This window comes from Brassica napus, chromosome C4 (genome assembly GCF_020379485.1).
Source record: "Brassica napus cultivar Da-Ae chromosome C4, Da-Ae, whole genome shotgun sequence".
In the NCBI taxonomy this organism is placed as follows: domain Eukaryota; kingdom Viridiplantae; phylum Streptophyta; class Magnoliopsida; order Brassicales; family Brassicaceae; genus Brassica; species Brassica napus.
This window is the reverse complement of record NC_063447.1, coordinates 44507762-44522984: the sequence shown is the minus strand read 5'-3', so window position 1 is coordinate 44522984 and position 15223 is coordinate 44507762. Positions and strand designations below refer to the sequence as shown.

General features: G+C 33.2%; 3 protein-coding genes across 14 annotated transcripts; all 3 read left to right on the top strand.

Annotated features, from left to right (window-relative positions):
- Nucleotides 1-3141: 3141 nt before the first annotated feature.
- LOC106390950 (serine carboxypeptidase-like 13) lies at nt 3142-6442 on the top strand. Of its 12 annotated transcripts, none has more exons than XM_013831510.3 (14): nt 3155-3416; nt 3494-3639; nt 3714-3790; nt 3888-3983; nt 4450-4552; nt 4650-4687; nt 4763-4864; nt 4966-5052; nt 5144-5212; nt 5438-5509; nt 5603-5724; nt 5901-6014; nt 6121-6166; nt 6247-6442. In XM_013831510.3, the coding sequence occupies exons 1-14, from the start codon at nt 3286-3288 to the stop codon at nt 6325-6327; spliced, it is 1284 nt and encodes a 427-aa protein (XP_013686964.2). In that variant the 5' UTR covers nt 3155-3285; the 3' UTR covers nt 6328-6442. The 12 variants fall into 12 exon arrangements, with proteins under 12 accessions (XP_048610779.1, XP_048610780.1, XP_048610775.1 ...); XM_048754819.1 differs by having other exon boundaries at nt 3861-3983; nt 5402-5509; XM_013831509.3 differs by having other exon boundaries at nt 3156-3416; nt 3723-3790; nt 3861-3983.
- A 3520-nt stretch (nt 6443-9962) lies between these two features.
- Nucleotides 9963-11828, top strand: LOC125585542 (ankyrin repeat domain-containing protein EMB506, chloroplastic-like). Its single transcript, XM_048754826.1, has 7 exons — nt 9963-10503; nt 10573-10652; nt 10766-10864; nt 10950-11048; nt 11138-11236; nt 11319-11417; nt 11531-11828. Exons 1-7 carry the CDS (start codon nt 10128-10130, stop codon nt 11630-11632), a joined length of 954 nt encoding a protein of 317 aa, XP_048610783.1. The 5' UTR covers nt 9963-10127; the 3' UTR covers nt 11633-11828.
- A 616-nt stretch (nt 11829-12444) lies between these two features.
- Nucleotides 12445-13703, top strand: LOC125586107. The gene is made up of 2 exons (XM_048755918.1): nt 12445-13074; nt 13164-13703. The coding sequence occupies exons 1-2, from the start codon at nt 12445-12447 to the stop codon at nt 13701-13703; spliced, it is 1170 nt and encodes a 389-aa protein (XP_048611875.1).
- The last annotated feature ends 1520 nt before the right edge of the window (nt 13704-15223 follow it).

Sequence of the window (15223 nt, the reverse complement as noted above, 5' to 3'; positions counted from 1 at the left end):
TTCCCGTCTTAAGTTCCAGATTTGCCAAAAAAAACAAGAATGGAACTTTCAGTTTTGCCAAAAAAGCAAGTATTTAACTTTCAGATTTGCCAAAAAAAATATTTTCATTTCAAATTTAAATGCTATCCCCTCTTCTAGTATTTATCCCCAAAAAATCATTTTAACGTAATGTTTAATCAAACAACATATCGTATGTCAAAAACTTTCTCTGGGTCAAATAGGTCAATGTAAAACTAATCGGGTTATTTGGTTGTCTTTAGAGCATCTTTAATAATACTTTATTATTCATTCTGAAATAGATTTTAGAATAAAACAGCCGATTTTGGAATGATAATTAAGTAAATCGTTATGATTTTGACATAATGAAAAAACTAACATTTATATCCTAATTCATCCGGTTACACCCTTATTTTTTGCCATTGTCCTGTAAAAATGTGTCATATATACCTATGTATCTCTATAATATATGGTAGGTGTGTCTAAAAATTATTTCAGAAGAAAGAAGAACAAACCCTTCACGTCAGCCGTTTATTGACCATACACATATGTATTGTGTGTGCTATTCCACGTCACCGAAATATTATAAAATTATAATCTCACCCACATACCCTAATACTAAACATTACCCCAACCTTAACCCATATATATTCATCCTTATATCAACCATACCCCAACCCCTAAATACTAAACTCTAAACTATAATCAATAAATTATAAACTCAAATATAAACCATAAACCCAAATATAAATCTTAAACTCAAATAGATTAGAACAAAATAAATAACATAGTATATATTTGTGAAATAATAAAAATGTCTATTGTTTCATGGAAAAAGTTAATGATGGCCCCAACTATATATTTCACATTCTAAATACTAAACCCTAAATCTCAATCACTAAACCCTATATTTAGAAGTATGATAGGATCCCAACCTGATTTTTCACCCCTACATATTAAACTTTTCCACAGCCGCTAAAACTCTACCCAAAACCCTAATCAGTAAACTATAAACCCTAATCAGTAAACTATAAACCCAAATATAATTAATAAATATTTTTACTATATTTTTGAAATAAAGTATGTGTGTGTTATATTCCATATCGTTGAAGTACTATAGGGTTTCAACCAACATTTAATCCCTACATATTAAACCCTCCCCCAACCGCTAAATACTATACCCAAACTCCTAATTAGTAATTCTAAATCCTAATCAGTAAACCATAAACCCAAATATAATCTATAAATGTTTTTACTATATATTTTAGAGAAAGTTTTTGTTTGTTCTATTCCATATGTCGAAGTAGTATAGGATTTCAACCTGAAATCAAACCCCTACATATTAAACTCTCCCACAACCGCTAAATGCTATACCCAAACCCCTAATTATATATAATTTGCGAAATGAATAAAATTTCAACTATAATTCAGTGAATAATATTGATTTTGACATAATTGAGTGAATAACATTTAACGTTCAACTGATACGGTTACTAAATTCTAAATACTAAACCCTAAACCTTGTCAGTAAACTCTAATCCAAAAATATAAACTATAAACCCAAATATAATTAAACTCTAGATCCAAATAAAATGTAACAAAATACATAGTATAGTACATATTGACACAAATTGTGAAATATTTAGGATTACATGTAATAAGTTAATATACATACCTCCTCACTTATTAAATACTAAACCCTAAACCATAATCACTAAACCCTAAACTCAAATATAAACCCAAAACCTAAATATCAAAATCTAAAAAAGTACAAATTATTATGTTATATTATATTATATAATATTAAACAATACAATATAGAATATTGTACGATTTTTACAATGATATATAGAACTTAAGAAAATGATAGATTATGTTTCTTAACAAAATAGAACACTATTTATTGATCATCAAATGGAATGTAACAAATATATCGCATTGCATAACATGAATAGAACAAAATAATACATATCGCTTTACATTTCTATTCTATATGCATAGAATAGAAGATAATTTAACAAAAAATGTTCATCTTCTTCAATTTTGGTTTATTCACGGCGTCAAAAACATGATTGTGAAAATCAATGTTTACGAGAAGGAGGAAAAGAAATGAAAGAATCATTGTGGCTTCACTCACTATTGAATCTTGAAACGGGAAATTATTCATAGAGGCGTTACGATCGCCGCGACTTTCGAGTTCCGAAGCCGTGAATCCTTTGTCTCCCATCTTCGACAGAGGCGTCACAACCGGGCTGCTACTTCACAAACATTGCTGGGAATGTATTCGGTGATTTTCGTGGCAGACACAATACATCTTCCGTAATTATTGTCATTTACAATTTGTGTCAAAAGAAAAGACACATTCACTTTTTTATTGTAAATAAAAATAATAATTTATATTTATTTGCTTTTTGCAGGTTGCGCCGGTTGGATACAAGGGTAAAAATGCATTATTATATAAAAGACAGAAGATGTATTTGTATAATAGGGCAATTGGTCACTGAGTTAATTATACTTTATTTGGACGTCATACGGTGCAATTTCCCTAAAACTATTCTAATATTACTCTATTTCCACTCTAGCGTGAAAAATGAATTTATTCTATAAATAGAGTAGTTCATTTATTTTTTGTTTCGTCACTTTATTTTTCATTGTAAAATAGTATTATTGAAGTATAATTATATTCTATTTTAAAAGAAAAAAATAAATTGAACCATTAGAGATGGTCTAAGGCTACCAAAGAAAATGGAATCTCATTTCAGAATTCTTGGGTCTAATGGATTATGATTGCATGATGATGTTGGTTGTGCATATTTGTTGGTCGTTTTTGTAAGTAGCAGTAGTGAAGGGATGTTATATCTTCTTCTTTTTTTTAGGAATGTTATATCTTGAGGGCACATTTTTGTCATTTTGGTTATAGAGATATCTGCATAACATATGGTGATAACTGATAAGCTAGAAAAAAAAGCCAAAAAAACTACAAAAGCAACGTCCCTACATCATTCATGGTGTTGGTATCTTGATTTCTGTGGAATAATAATATTGAGAGAGACATTTGCAATACTAAAAACGTGTTGTGTCGACGTGAACCGAAATTTTGTGGATAAGGAGTGTGACGCCCTAAATTGGTAGCGTCAAAACCAACCACATGACTCTCGAAATGGTTTCTCGACTGGATGCACTAGTGCATTAGTAAAGCATTATAGAACCCATTTTTCATTTTTGGTAATTATAGACACTCTCCCTTTTTTTTCCTCCCTTGAAAGACATCAATTGTTGGAAGCGAAAATGAGAATGAGATTGACACTAAAGTTGCTGATTCCGGTTCTACTTGTATTGCGTTATTTTGCTGACTCTGCCTCCGTTGTAAAGCTCCTTCCTGGTTTTGAAGGTCCTCTTCCTTTCGAACTTGAAACGGGGTTTGTAAGTTGTGCCTTCTTATTTACATTGGCATAGTGAGTTTAAAGCTAGTAATTAGTAATTCATCTAAATGAAGGTACATTGGACTTGGTGAGGAAGAGGAAATACAAATGTTCTACTATTTCATTAAGTCTGAGAATAATCCACGAGAAGACCCTCTTCTTATTTGGTTAACTGGAGGACCTGGATGTTCTTCTATTTTTGGCCTTCTTTTTGAGAACGGTAAATCTATTATACATTTATTTAGCAGAGTATTATTTTCAGTGATATATTTGAAGTGGAAAAGAAAAATATAGGGCCTTTAGCTTTGAAGTTCGAGGTTTACAATGGAAGTATCCCTTCTTTGGTCTCCACTACATATTCATGGACAAAGGTATGTAGCAGAAAGTATGCTCATATATGGCGATCTCATGTCCATTTTGTAAATTAGATCTTTACCTCAGATGGCGAACATAATATTTTTGGATCAGCCTGTTGGATCTGGCTTCTCCTATTCAAGAACTCCGCTTGTTGATAAAATTAGTGACACAGGTGAAGTTAAGAGGATTCATGAGTTTCTTCAAAAGGTATTGATTAATAGACATAGGTTTTAGGCCACATAATATAAATATAAAATATTTGTCATATTTCTCAAAAATAAAATTAACTTATATGGTTAAGCACCATATGTTAGAGATTTATTTATCTCTGGTTTGAGCCAGTCCACAACCATTTCTTGTGTACTCTTTTGACCATTGGTAATTTTAAATATAACTACAAGGGTCACATTACTTTGACACGCTTTAAGCCTCAAAATGTTTGGGTTAACTTAGACAAACGTAATTATCTTCATAAGCATTTGTCTTGGACTAAAGCTCTTGTGTGTTCTGTATTTCTCTTTGTGTGACTTATTGACCGATGATCAGTTTCGTAAAATGTAGGTTTAATTAGCTGAATTCGTTCTTGTCTTAATTTATTTTCAAGTTATTAATACACGTTCTGATAACTAAACCAAGCATGAACCAACATCTGGAGTATTTTTTCTGTGTGCAGTGGCTAAGCAAGCATCCAAAATTTTATGCCAACCCATTTTACGTTGCCGGAGATTCTTACTCTGGTATGGTTGTTCCGCCCGTCGTTCAAGAAATCTCAGAAGGTCCGGTCCACATACAGTTTTCTTTGGATACGGTTATTCGGTTTTATGTTTAATCAGTTTTCTTTAACTGTCTAACAATACATAAGCCATGATGCAGGAAATTATATATGTTGCAAGCCTCTAATAAACCTACAGGTCATTGATATATACTTTTCGTATTTTCCATCAACGGAATGTATTTATTATGCATATTTTTCTTTAAAAAAACAGGGCTATATTCTTGGAAACCCAGTAACAGATACTAAATTGGAACACAACTATCTTATTCCATTTGCTTATGGAATGGCATTAATCTCGGAAGAACTCTATGAGGTTTTTTTTTAACTCTCACAAGAAAGTTTGATATTTTCATCCTTAATGAACCAAATCCAAACTTTATATTACTTAAGCCTCAAATGATATAAATTTTACAGTCAATGAAAAGAATCTGCAAAGGAAGTTATGGAAATTTGGACTCACTTAACACGGAATGCTTGAAACTCACTGAAATTTACCAAAAGGTACACACTCTAGAATGTAACTGGTATTCAGCATTTCTATCTATGGAGTAATGGTCATCAGTTATTCATATATTTTGGTTGATTTACACAGTGTACCGACAGATTGAATAAATACCATATATTACTACCGGATTGCGATAAGACATCTCCTGATTGCCATGTAAGTAATACATATTTCGTCCATCTAGTATCCCTGGAGGAAGTATTTGATCTTATAGGCTTTATCTGCCTTTCCAAGAACCAAAATTTTGGTTAACCTTAGAACAGAACAGAGTAACAGTGATCTGTGTATACACATCCATCTTTGCCTGTTGACAGTTAAACTATACAGTCAGACATGATATTTCAGGTAAAAAAAAAGATAATTACAAGGTTGCTTTTGCAGCTATATAAATATTTTCTCCTTGAAAAGTGGGCCAATAACGAGAGAGTTCACAAAGCTCTTCATGTTAATAAGGTGTGTGCAAGTTTATTTTAAGATCATTGATAGATTACTAAGTGACGATATAAAGAGAACTTTTAAATTTTAAGGGATGATTTATCTTTACAGGGGGGTATAGGGGAATGGAGGCAATGTAATTATGATGGTATTTCGTATAAATACGACATTCAGAGCAGTGTACCATACCACAAGAATAACAGCATTAATGGTTTCCGATCTCTTATCTTCAGGTGAGAAATAATACCGGAACCAAACTGAAAATGTTTTTATTGTCAGTTTCTATAAAAGCTAACTAGATAACAAGTGATTTTAAACCGTACACTGGATTGGCCACTCACTCTACCTACAAGATTCAGGACTCAATGAGAATGAGATTATAAAATTGTATGTAACTTATGGTGACTAGTGGTGATCATGATATGACGGTGCCTTTCCTTGCAACTCAAGCCTGGATAAGATCTCTCAATTACTCCATCATTGATGACTGGAGGCCTTGGATGATGAACGATCAAATCGCTGGGTATACATTATTGTGTTGTTTTTCTTGGTCATTTATTTTTCATCGGTGATCGTATCACAAGCTTGTCAAAACTCACGTAAAACCATCATTGCGTTTCTCTTGACAGATACACGAGAACTTATGCCAATAAGATGACATTTGCTACTGTCAAAGCAAGTCTTCTTGCTTCAACTTAATATGTTTACTTTACAATCAAAATGTTTATTAATATATTTGATTGTTTTAATTATAGGGAGGTGGACACACGGCAGATTATAAACCCGATGAGACATTTATCATGTTCAAAAAGTGGATCAGTAGCCAGCCTTTGTAATAGAGTCCTTTAGGTATTGAAATGATTTGTATAACATAAGCAGTTTCATGTTTTGGGACATATTTTTTCAAGAGCCATTTGGTGATCGATAAAAAAAAAAGAACCAGTATTGTGATCGCTTTGTGCAAATCTTGCAGTTCTAAAAACAACCATAAAATAATATAAATAAATAAATCAATTAAAAAAAATGTTTGAATATTTTAAATTACTTCATCTAAGATAAAAAAAAATTAGTAAGCCAATAAAATATTGACAAAAAAAGGATCGTCATGAATAATAAACAGAAACTATATCTTGACCTCCGCAGCCGCGCAGATATTTGTTTTTATTTATATGTACAAAATATTTAGTTTTACATCATTAATTATCTATTCTATTAAAATTGAAATACAAAATAATATTTTTCTATTTTAAGTGGTTTCTTACAAATTTTCACTCTTTTTTAAACTAATTCTAACCATTTTATTATTATCATTTTAATTAATTAAACAACATTAATTACAAAGTATAAAATAGAACTTACCTATTTTAAATGTTTTATCATCTTTCTTATTTCACTCTTCTTAACAACTTCATCAATTGTATTTACTATAGTAATTCAAAACCATTTATTTTAAATGTTAACCATAATAATTCTATCTGTTTTAAAGAAATTTCTTCATTTGTGAAAAAAATTCAAACCGGTTAATAAATAATTTTTTATTTGTTTAAAGAATCAGTTAGACATATGCATCCAAGTACTCACTCGAATACGAATCGATTTTTTTTATATTGAGGTTTTTAGGTTTTAAAATTTAAACTCCATTCAGATATTTATATTTTTTAGACGGGGTTTGAGTCCGATCCTTCCGGATTCGAATAGGTTTGTATGAACCTAAAATATCCAAATAACCCGATGTTTAAAACTGTCATCAAATAATTAATAAAGAAAAAAAGTAAAAATAAACCGATCAAGCTCTAGTATATATTATAATATAAACGTTTTCAAATGTGTATTCACAGGTTCACAATAATGTTAGTTTACTTGTTTGTTATCTAATAATTTTCTCAAACCGACACTTATATTTGTAGCTTTTTATCTTATATGTTTATTTCGGTAGATTTGCGTTTGATTATTAGAACATTTAGTATTAGTTATTGTTGGTACGAAAAATGAGCCACATTGGCATATATTCCTATGATATAGTGCACCCGTTTGGTTTGATTTTAATAGGTGGTGAATGATTTATTTAATTACAGTCTGTTTGTTTAAGAGAAAGGATATTTCTATGTAAACTCGGGTGATAATGCTTAGACGTTAATAATGTATAATAAATGAAATGTTATTTAATTTATTATTTTTTAGTGAAGTCCTTATTTAAAATATCACACATGAAAAGAAGTTGTGACTTTTATTTTAATAGATAAGATTAGATCTCGACTCTCGCGCAACCGCGCGGATTTTTGTTTTCATTTATTTTTATATAAATATTTTGTTTTCAATTATAAATTAGTATATATTATAATATATATGTGTCTATCAATTTTTAAAGCATAATAAGTTTACGGTATTTTTTTTTTGAATAGATTGTTTCAAACTTTTACATGTATTTGTATTTTCTTCTATATATATATTTTTGGATTATTATTTCATTATTAAAATCGTAACTATATATATAAAGATTAGTAAAATATTTTTTTATTTTCATATTCAAAGATATTGTAACATTTCACAAATTTAGAAAAAAATTTAAAAAATTAAACTTTCGATTCATAGATTTATATTATTGAGTAAATAATTAAACATTTAATTAAACATTTGGTTTTGTTTAGTTTTTAAAATAAACTATATAGTTTAAAATTTGTTTTCGTTGGTTTAAGGTAGTAAAGATTAATCAATGTTAGATAATATGATTTTTGTTATTTTAAAAAAAATATTTATAATTTTAAAAGTTAACATCGACAAATATTTAAATATTTAACATATGGAGGTATAGTATTACAACATTAAATTATATATATAATTTATACTATTTATAAATCCAATAGATCATCTATTGTTTAAATTCAATTATTGATAGCTCAATAAAAATTTCTAGTAGGCCCAAAACTTTAAATGATAAGATTAGAGATTAAATGTAACATGATTTTCTATGAATAGGTTCATTGGGTCCATTTTTTAAAAATTCACACATGAATCAAGGTTGTGACTTCTGTTTTAATATATAAGATGCAAAAATATATCTTATAGATTTAGTAAGATATATAATTAAGCCATATTCTTGTATTGAACAAAACTACATGCTAGATGATATATTTTTAAGCCATATTCTTGTATCCAACAAAATTACATGCTAGATGATTAAACATAAGGGAGAATTTGTATGATAACCATAGTGGAAGAAAAAAGAAGAATATAGTCATGCATCGACAAGTGTGAATTTGGTACCAAAGTGGACCAATCTCTCCTTCTCGTCGCGTGATTATTTGAATGAATTGTATGATATTGTGCTATACTATATTTGGTAAATAGATAGTACAGAACAATAAAATCACAACAATAACATATCACATCGAAGAAAATTAAAAATAAGAGGGAGAATACGAAGAAAAATAAAAGCAATACATAAATGAGGAAACAAAGAATTGTTGCTTTGAATATAGAGAGGAAGGACGAAGAGAGAGAGAGAAAGAAAAGAGAGCAAGAGATGATATTGTATATTATTTATCTATTCTATGTTTCTAAATAGTTTGGAACACAATAAAATTGTGTCTTATTTGAAAACAAAATCTGACTATACTATATATATTTGTATGATAGTATAGATTTAAAGTTGTGTTTATGGAAAAAACATATTATGTGTAGAAAAAAATCTATGTTTTTATTATGTTAAATTCAAAGTTTAATAATTGTTCTAACAGAAATTAAAAGCAATTAAAAGTAGAACGGGAAAACATATTTGTAAGAATAAAAAAAGTGTATGTCAAGGGAAATATGGCAATTATTATACAAATATCATAGCCTAAGTTATCTTATGGTTATATGCTTAATTTGACTATCTGTTATAGACATGAACTGAAATTTCCCTAAACATAATAATTTTTTTTTATGGGAAAAACTGGAATGAATTCATCTTTCCAAAAAAAAATTCAGTGAAGAAGTGTTTTTTCAAAGAGCATTGGAAGATATGAAAAAAAAAAGGAATTACAAGTATTGCAATATACCACCAACATGGATTTGAATGGATTGTGGAATGAGGAAGTTTCAAGAACAACACTCACCACGAAAATATAATATTTTACACTAATTAGGACAATGCAATTATGTTGGTCTCTGGAAAACCATACGATGGAGTTTCAAAATTACAGTATGATATTTAATAGTATCCGAGAACAGCAACTTGAAGCTACAATACTATACTTTAACTATTCATAACTGACAACTATGTTTTTTTTCAGTTAAATTCTCCTTTAGACAATTGTTTTATAACCAATGAGAGCAGCTAAGTTAGCAAAAAAAAGCTGTTATATCATCAACTCAATGAAGTCTATACATATTGGGCTTTAATAACTAAACATATGGGCCGAGGGTAAACAATAAAAGCCCAAAAAGCATTAGTGGACAGGGAAATGTCGTCTTTATTCGTTGTTTTGTATCTTGTGTTTTTTTAATAAACCACCTGAAACCATCGAAGCGGGAATCGGAGCCTCTCACCGGCGTTTACACCATCGGAGTCTCAGTTTATTTACAGTTCTTATCTTCTAGTTTCTGAATACGAGTGAAAGTGTTCTACTTACAATTGAAGGAGAACTTCCCGACAATGGTCTCTTGGGTCTTATCCATTCGTCCACAAAGTTGTCTCCTTCCAGAATTTCCCGTTTCCATCTCTAAATCGAAGCTACTCATAGACTGTCTTCCAAGGAGCGTCCCATTACGCTTATCAGTTCCCATCAAGAGACAATTGACTGTGAAGACCCGCTGTTTCTCTGAGACAAAGCGTCGAACACCTTCCGTACAATCCAAACGTCAATTTTGGGAAGACCCAGACGATGGTAGCGACAGTGAAGATGAAGAAGAAGGAGAAGACGAAGAGGGTATCGGAAATGATTTAGATTTCGAGAGTGATTGGGAAGATGGAGACTCAAGAGCCCAGAAGGTTACTACAGACAACAACTACGAGGAACAGCTTGCAAGAGGTTCTTCTTTCTCTTCATTTACTCTTGCAAGAGCTTTCAAATCTGTAATTTTTGTGTGTGTATTTGCAGAGGTTGAGCAACTTCTTGCACCTGAAGAAAGAGCGATTCTTCAGCAAAACGAAAAACCAAATCTTCAAATGATATCAACTGTATGTTTTCAATTGATTTTGTCCTCACTACCTCTTTTATGCAATATTGCATTTACAAGTCATTCTCATATCAATCTTATATACTTTATTGTATAACATATGAAACTTTGCAGAAGAAGTGGAAGCCACTTCAGACTCTTGCTCTGTCAATGCAGATTCAGTTAATGGACAATCTCATGGACAATGGACTAAACATTGATGATGTTGACAAGGTTTTGCTTTTAAATATAAAATTTTGGTCGTCAAATATGGTTTCTAGTCTTTACAGTGTCATTGATTGAATCTCTTGATCAACAGGACGGCGAAACCGCTCTTCATAAGGCAGTCATTGGTAAAAAAGAAGCAGTGATTACTCATCTTTTGAGGAAAGGAGCAAACCCACACGTTCAAGATCGGGTGAGAAGAACTTATTTGGTTCCATATACGTAAAACCCATTTGAGAAAAAGGTTCAAACTTTTCATAACCGGACTGTTCAAACATGTAGGACGGTGCATCTGCGCTTCACTATGCAGTTCAAGTTGGAGCCTTGCAGACTGTAAAACTACTTATCAAGTACAATGTAGACGTCAATGTTACAGATAATGTCAGTAGCAATGATCCAAGCCTTTTTAAGATTTCAAATCAACTCTTTTTGACGATCTGATGAAACTTTCTTTGGTTTACAGGAAGGATGGACTCCTTTACATATCGCTGTGCAAAGCAGGAATCGAGACATCACAAAAATCTTGTTGACCAATGGTGCTGATAAGACAAGAAGAACAAAGGTTTAAATGGCTTTGTTATATCAAGAAAAAGCTGAGAGGCTATATATGATACTGTGTTTTTGTGCGATAACCACCGATCGATGTGGTTTAATGCTTCTTGCCATTTTTTACAGGACGGGAAAGTAGCATTGGACATGGCTCTGTGCTTTGGAAGAGATTTCAAGTCATATGATCTGGTCAAGCTGTTGAAGATCATGCCTACTGACGATATATAGAAAACAATTGGTGAGTTTTTGAATGATGAGGTTGAGATTAGTAAACCGGGGTTGAAATTACCTGGTTTGTTTGTAATCTAATCCGCTTAAAGTGGTAGAAGAAACCCGGTTTTGTTTGTATTAAACTAGATTTTTTGTTGTATAATCAAAAACCAATTGAAGAAATATGTATACTCAAATACATTTTCCCTGGAAACTCTCCATTCACTGTTCTGTAGCATTGCTACCTGTGAATATTAATTATGTATCCACTCGAGTCTTGGCTATCATTATCACATGTAAACGTTCCAGAACGTCAAGTTCTTGCTATACTTGATTGCTAGAGAATCTTTTGATTAGCATCTTATTGTTCAAGTAACTGTATTTGTTTCTTGGACATCGACATTGCTAATCTTTTGACTTTTTAGCTACTTCTCGTTTTTTGAAGAACATACACACGAAGATCATAGTATTATTGTTGTATCTTCATTTGTATTCGTGATTTATCAAGGTTTTGAATTAATTAAACTAGAGTTGACTTTTGGGAAATTGATAGTATGAACTGGTCTCTGTTGTTCATGATATCGAAACTTGTCTAAAATCTTGGAACTTGGTTTTGGCAGTACTGTTCATTTAATGATAGAAATGAAAGCATGAGAGATGGGTTCAGAGTATTTGTGATGACGCTTGGTTTTTCGGCAAAGTTTTTGGAAACTGAAAGGGCTGTTTCGGTTTTTTTTTTTTTTTGTCTTTATAAGTGTTGAGGATGGCTCTGTGATTTCCTGTTATCCTTGAAAAGTTATCTTCTATCCTCCATCTAAATTTGAGGAGGAATGGCCAAAAGTTCTGGAGAGACTAAGTTCACTTTGAAACTTGTCGTTGATGAAGAGAGAAAAAAGGTTGTTTTCGCTGAGGCTTGTAGGGACTTTGTTGATGTGCTCTTCAGTCTTCTGACACTGCCTATGGGCACCATTGTCAGATTGCTTGAGAATCATCGTAAATCTGAGCCTGTGCCTGTTGGTTGCTTTAGCAATCTCTATAAAAGTGTTGTGGATATGGGCACTGATGATTTTGAGACTGAAGCTTGTAAGCAGATACTCCTTTATCCGAGGAGTTTGAGAGATGTCCAGTGCAAAAGGCTTAAGCTCAACTTACACCCTGCTGAGGGATACAAGTGGTTCTCTTGCGGTTCTTACAACTGTGACATGTGCAGTGGTTTTAGCACTTCTCGATGTCGTTGTGGAAAGTTGATGAACAAAGAGACCCCGATGTCAGGAGCAAAAGTTGTAGACTACAACATACAAGATGGAGTATTTGTTAGAGGCAGGTCTTCATTCATCATAACTGACGACTTGAAAGTGGCAGTTCGGTCCACTGACCTTGTCTTGAGAAAGCTCAAATCTGTAGGCTGTGGTGATCTTCGTAAGGTTTCGGAAAGGATTGTTGAGATTGGTTTAGATGAGGTATGTTAGTCTTTACTCCATGTTATTTGTAGATGTACTATGTTATTAGAAACAAGCTCTGCTCTCAATATATCTTAATCTTAAAATAGGTCATGACACTACTGGAATGTATCTTCTCCTCAAATGCTTCCTTGACGGACACTTTCCTCAACAAGCAAAGCCCAAAAGGTGTGATGAAGCCATGCACTACGCCAAGTCCGTATATGGAAAAAGAAATAGAAGCTAGACCAGAAGAAATAACAACTTTCAGTGCCATCGTGAGGAAACACGATATGAAGATTTTATATGTTGAATGCAAAGAAGACTTTGTTGATCTTCTTTTCACTTTTCTTGCTGTTCCGCTGGAATCTGTAGTGGATATCTCTGGTGAGAGCTCCACTCTTGTGTGCCTTGGAAACCTGTTCAAAGGCTTCAAGGAGTTGAGTGCTACAGAAGTTTCAAGATCCAAAGCTGTGCTCCCACATTACTATAAATGTCAGAAGCAGTTGCTCGATATCATCACTGAGCGGCCTCAGCTCTTATTTAGAGCCAGCGACGACGAACTTCTGGATCTAATTGATCCAAAATCTCATGGACGTGACCAGTCAAAAAAAGGTAGCGGATTCGTGAAGAGAGACGCAAGGTTTTGATATGCCATTAAGGGTTTACGTATCGAAGAGGAAGAAGCATAACGTGAATAAAAAGAGTGAAGGAAGTGATGAGTTGGCCAGTGGGAATTAATAATAAATAGAAATTGTATACGAGTCTTGATATAAAAGACCGGTTAGTTAGTTACATAGATTCATTCTGTTAGGAATCAAGAGGCTTGATCTCAGATTGTGAGATTCAAGAATAGGCTTAGCTCCCTGGTTCGTAGAGACTAAGAGTGGGACGTTGGGTGGTACGTGATCAATAAATACTTCAGTTCTTATCAAATTGGTGCGTGAGAGCGTTCTGGATCGATCGATCGTGACAATGACGTGAGCGACGACGTTGGAGTCGTTATCGCAGACGGTGGCGACGAACTACGCGGAACAACAGGAATCGACGGTGCAGCTACGAGCGTCGATGACGAATTTGGAGGAGAAGTTTACCGATCTTTACAATCTCCTGACGAAAGCTCCTCCGCTGATGGAGGATTTGCATCGGAGTCCGGCGAACGGTCAGAATCAGGTACGCGATTCCGAATTGGAACCTGGCTGTAGTCTCAGATCTGATGCGAATAGGGATAGACCGAGATTGGTTGATGATCGTGATAGCTTGATTCGTCGGATTGAGCTACCGTTGTTCAACGGAGAGGATGCATATGGTTGGATTGCTTTGGCAGAAAGATACTTCAGGAATGGCGGTTACGGTGAAGCGACGAAGCTCGACTTGGTATCCGTAAGTTTGAGTGGCGACGTGTTGAGCTGGTTCAACAGTGAGATTTTGTGACAACCGTTTGAAAATTGGATGGATTTCAAGAATCGATTGCTTGCGAGGTTCAGTAGGGTGAAGTTAAGAGATCCAAGCCAACATTTCTTCAATGTTCAACAAACGGGGAACGTGGCGGAGTATATACATACGTTCGAGGATCTTTCTACTCAAGTTTCTAGCTTATCTGATACTCAGAAGGAGGGTATATTCATGAATGGTTTGTCTCCAGAGATGCGATAAGTAATGACTATGTGTAAGCCAGTGGATTTGCCTGATATGATATCAACTGCATATCAGATGGAATCGAGTTCTCTTTTCAGCGTGGTGCAGAAGGAGATGCAAACGCGAAACAAGGATAAAGCAGGAGGCTCATCATCGGTGTCAAAGTCTTACTCTAGTTTCAATCCTCATTCAGGGTGGAAACAGAAACAAGTCCAGCAAGAGAAGACTCAACAAGATAAAAATCAGCCAGCAAAGCAGCCGGGGAATATAAGACCAGCCCTTCGTTTGACGGAGACACAAATTGCGGAAAAGAGAAGGTTGGGGCTTTGTTACACTTGTGACGCGAAGTGGAATAGGCAGCATGTTTGTCCTAATGCGTCGCTGAGAGTGTTGACTGTGATAAATGGGTTGGAAATGGAGCTGATTGGTAATGAGAGTATGGAGATTGATGAAGATGACATTGTATGGGAACCTCAACTAAAGACGATAACATTGCAGTCTTTTTATGGGATTTCCTCACCAACAACAACGA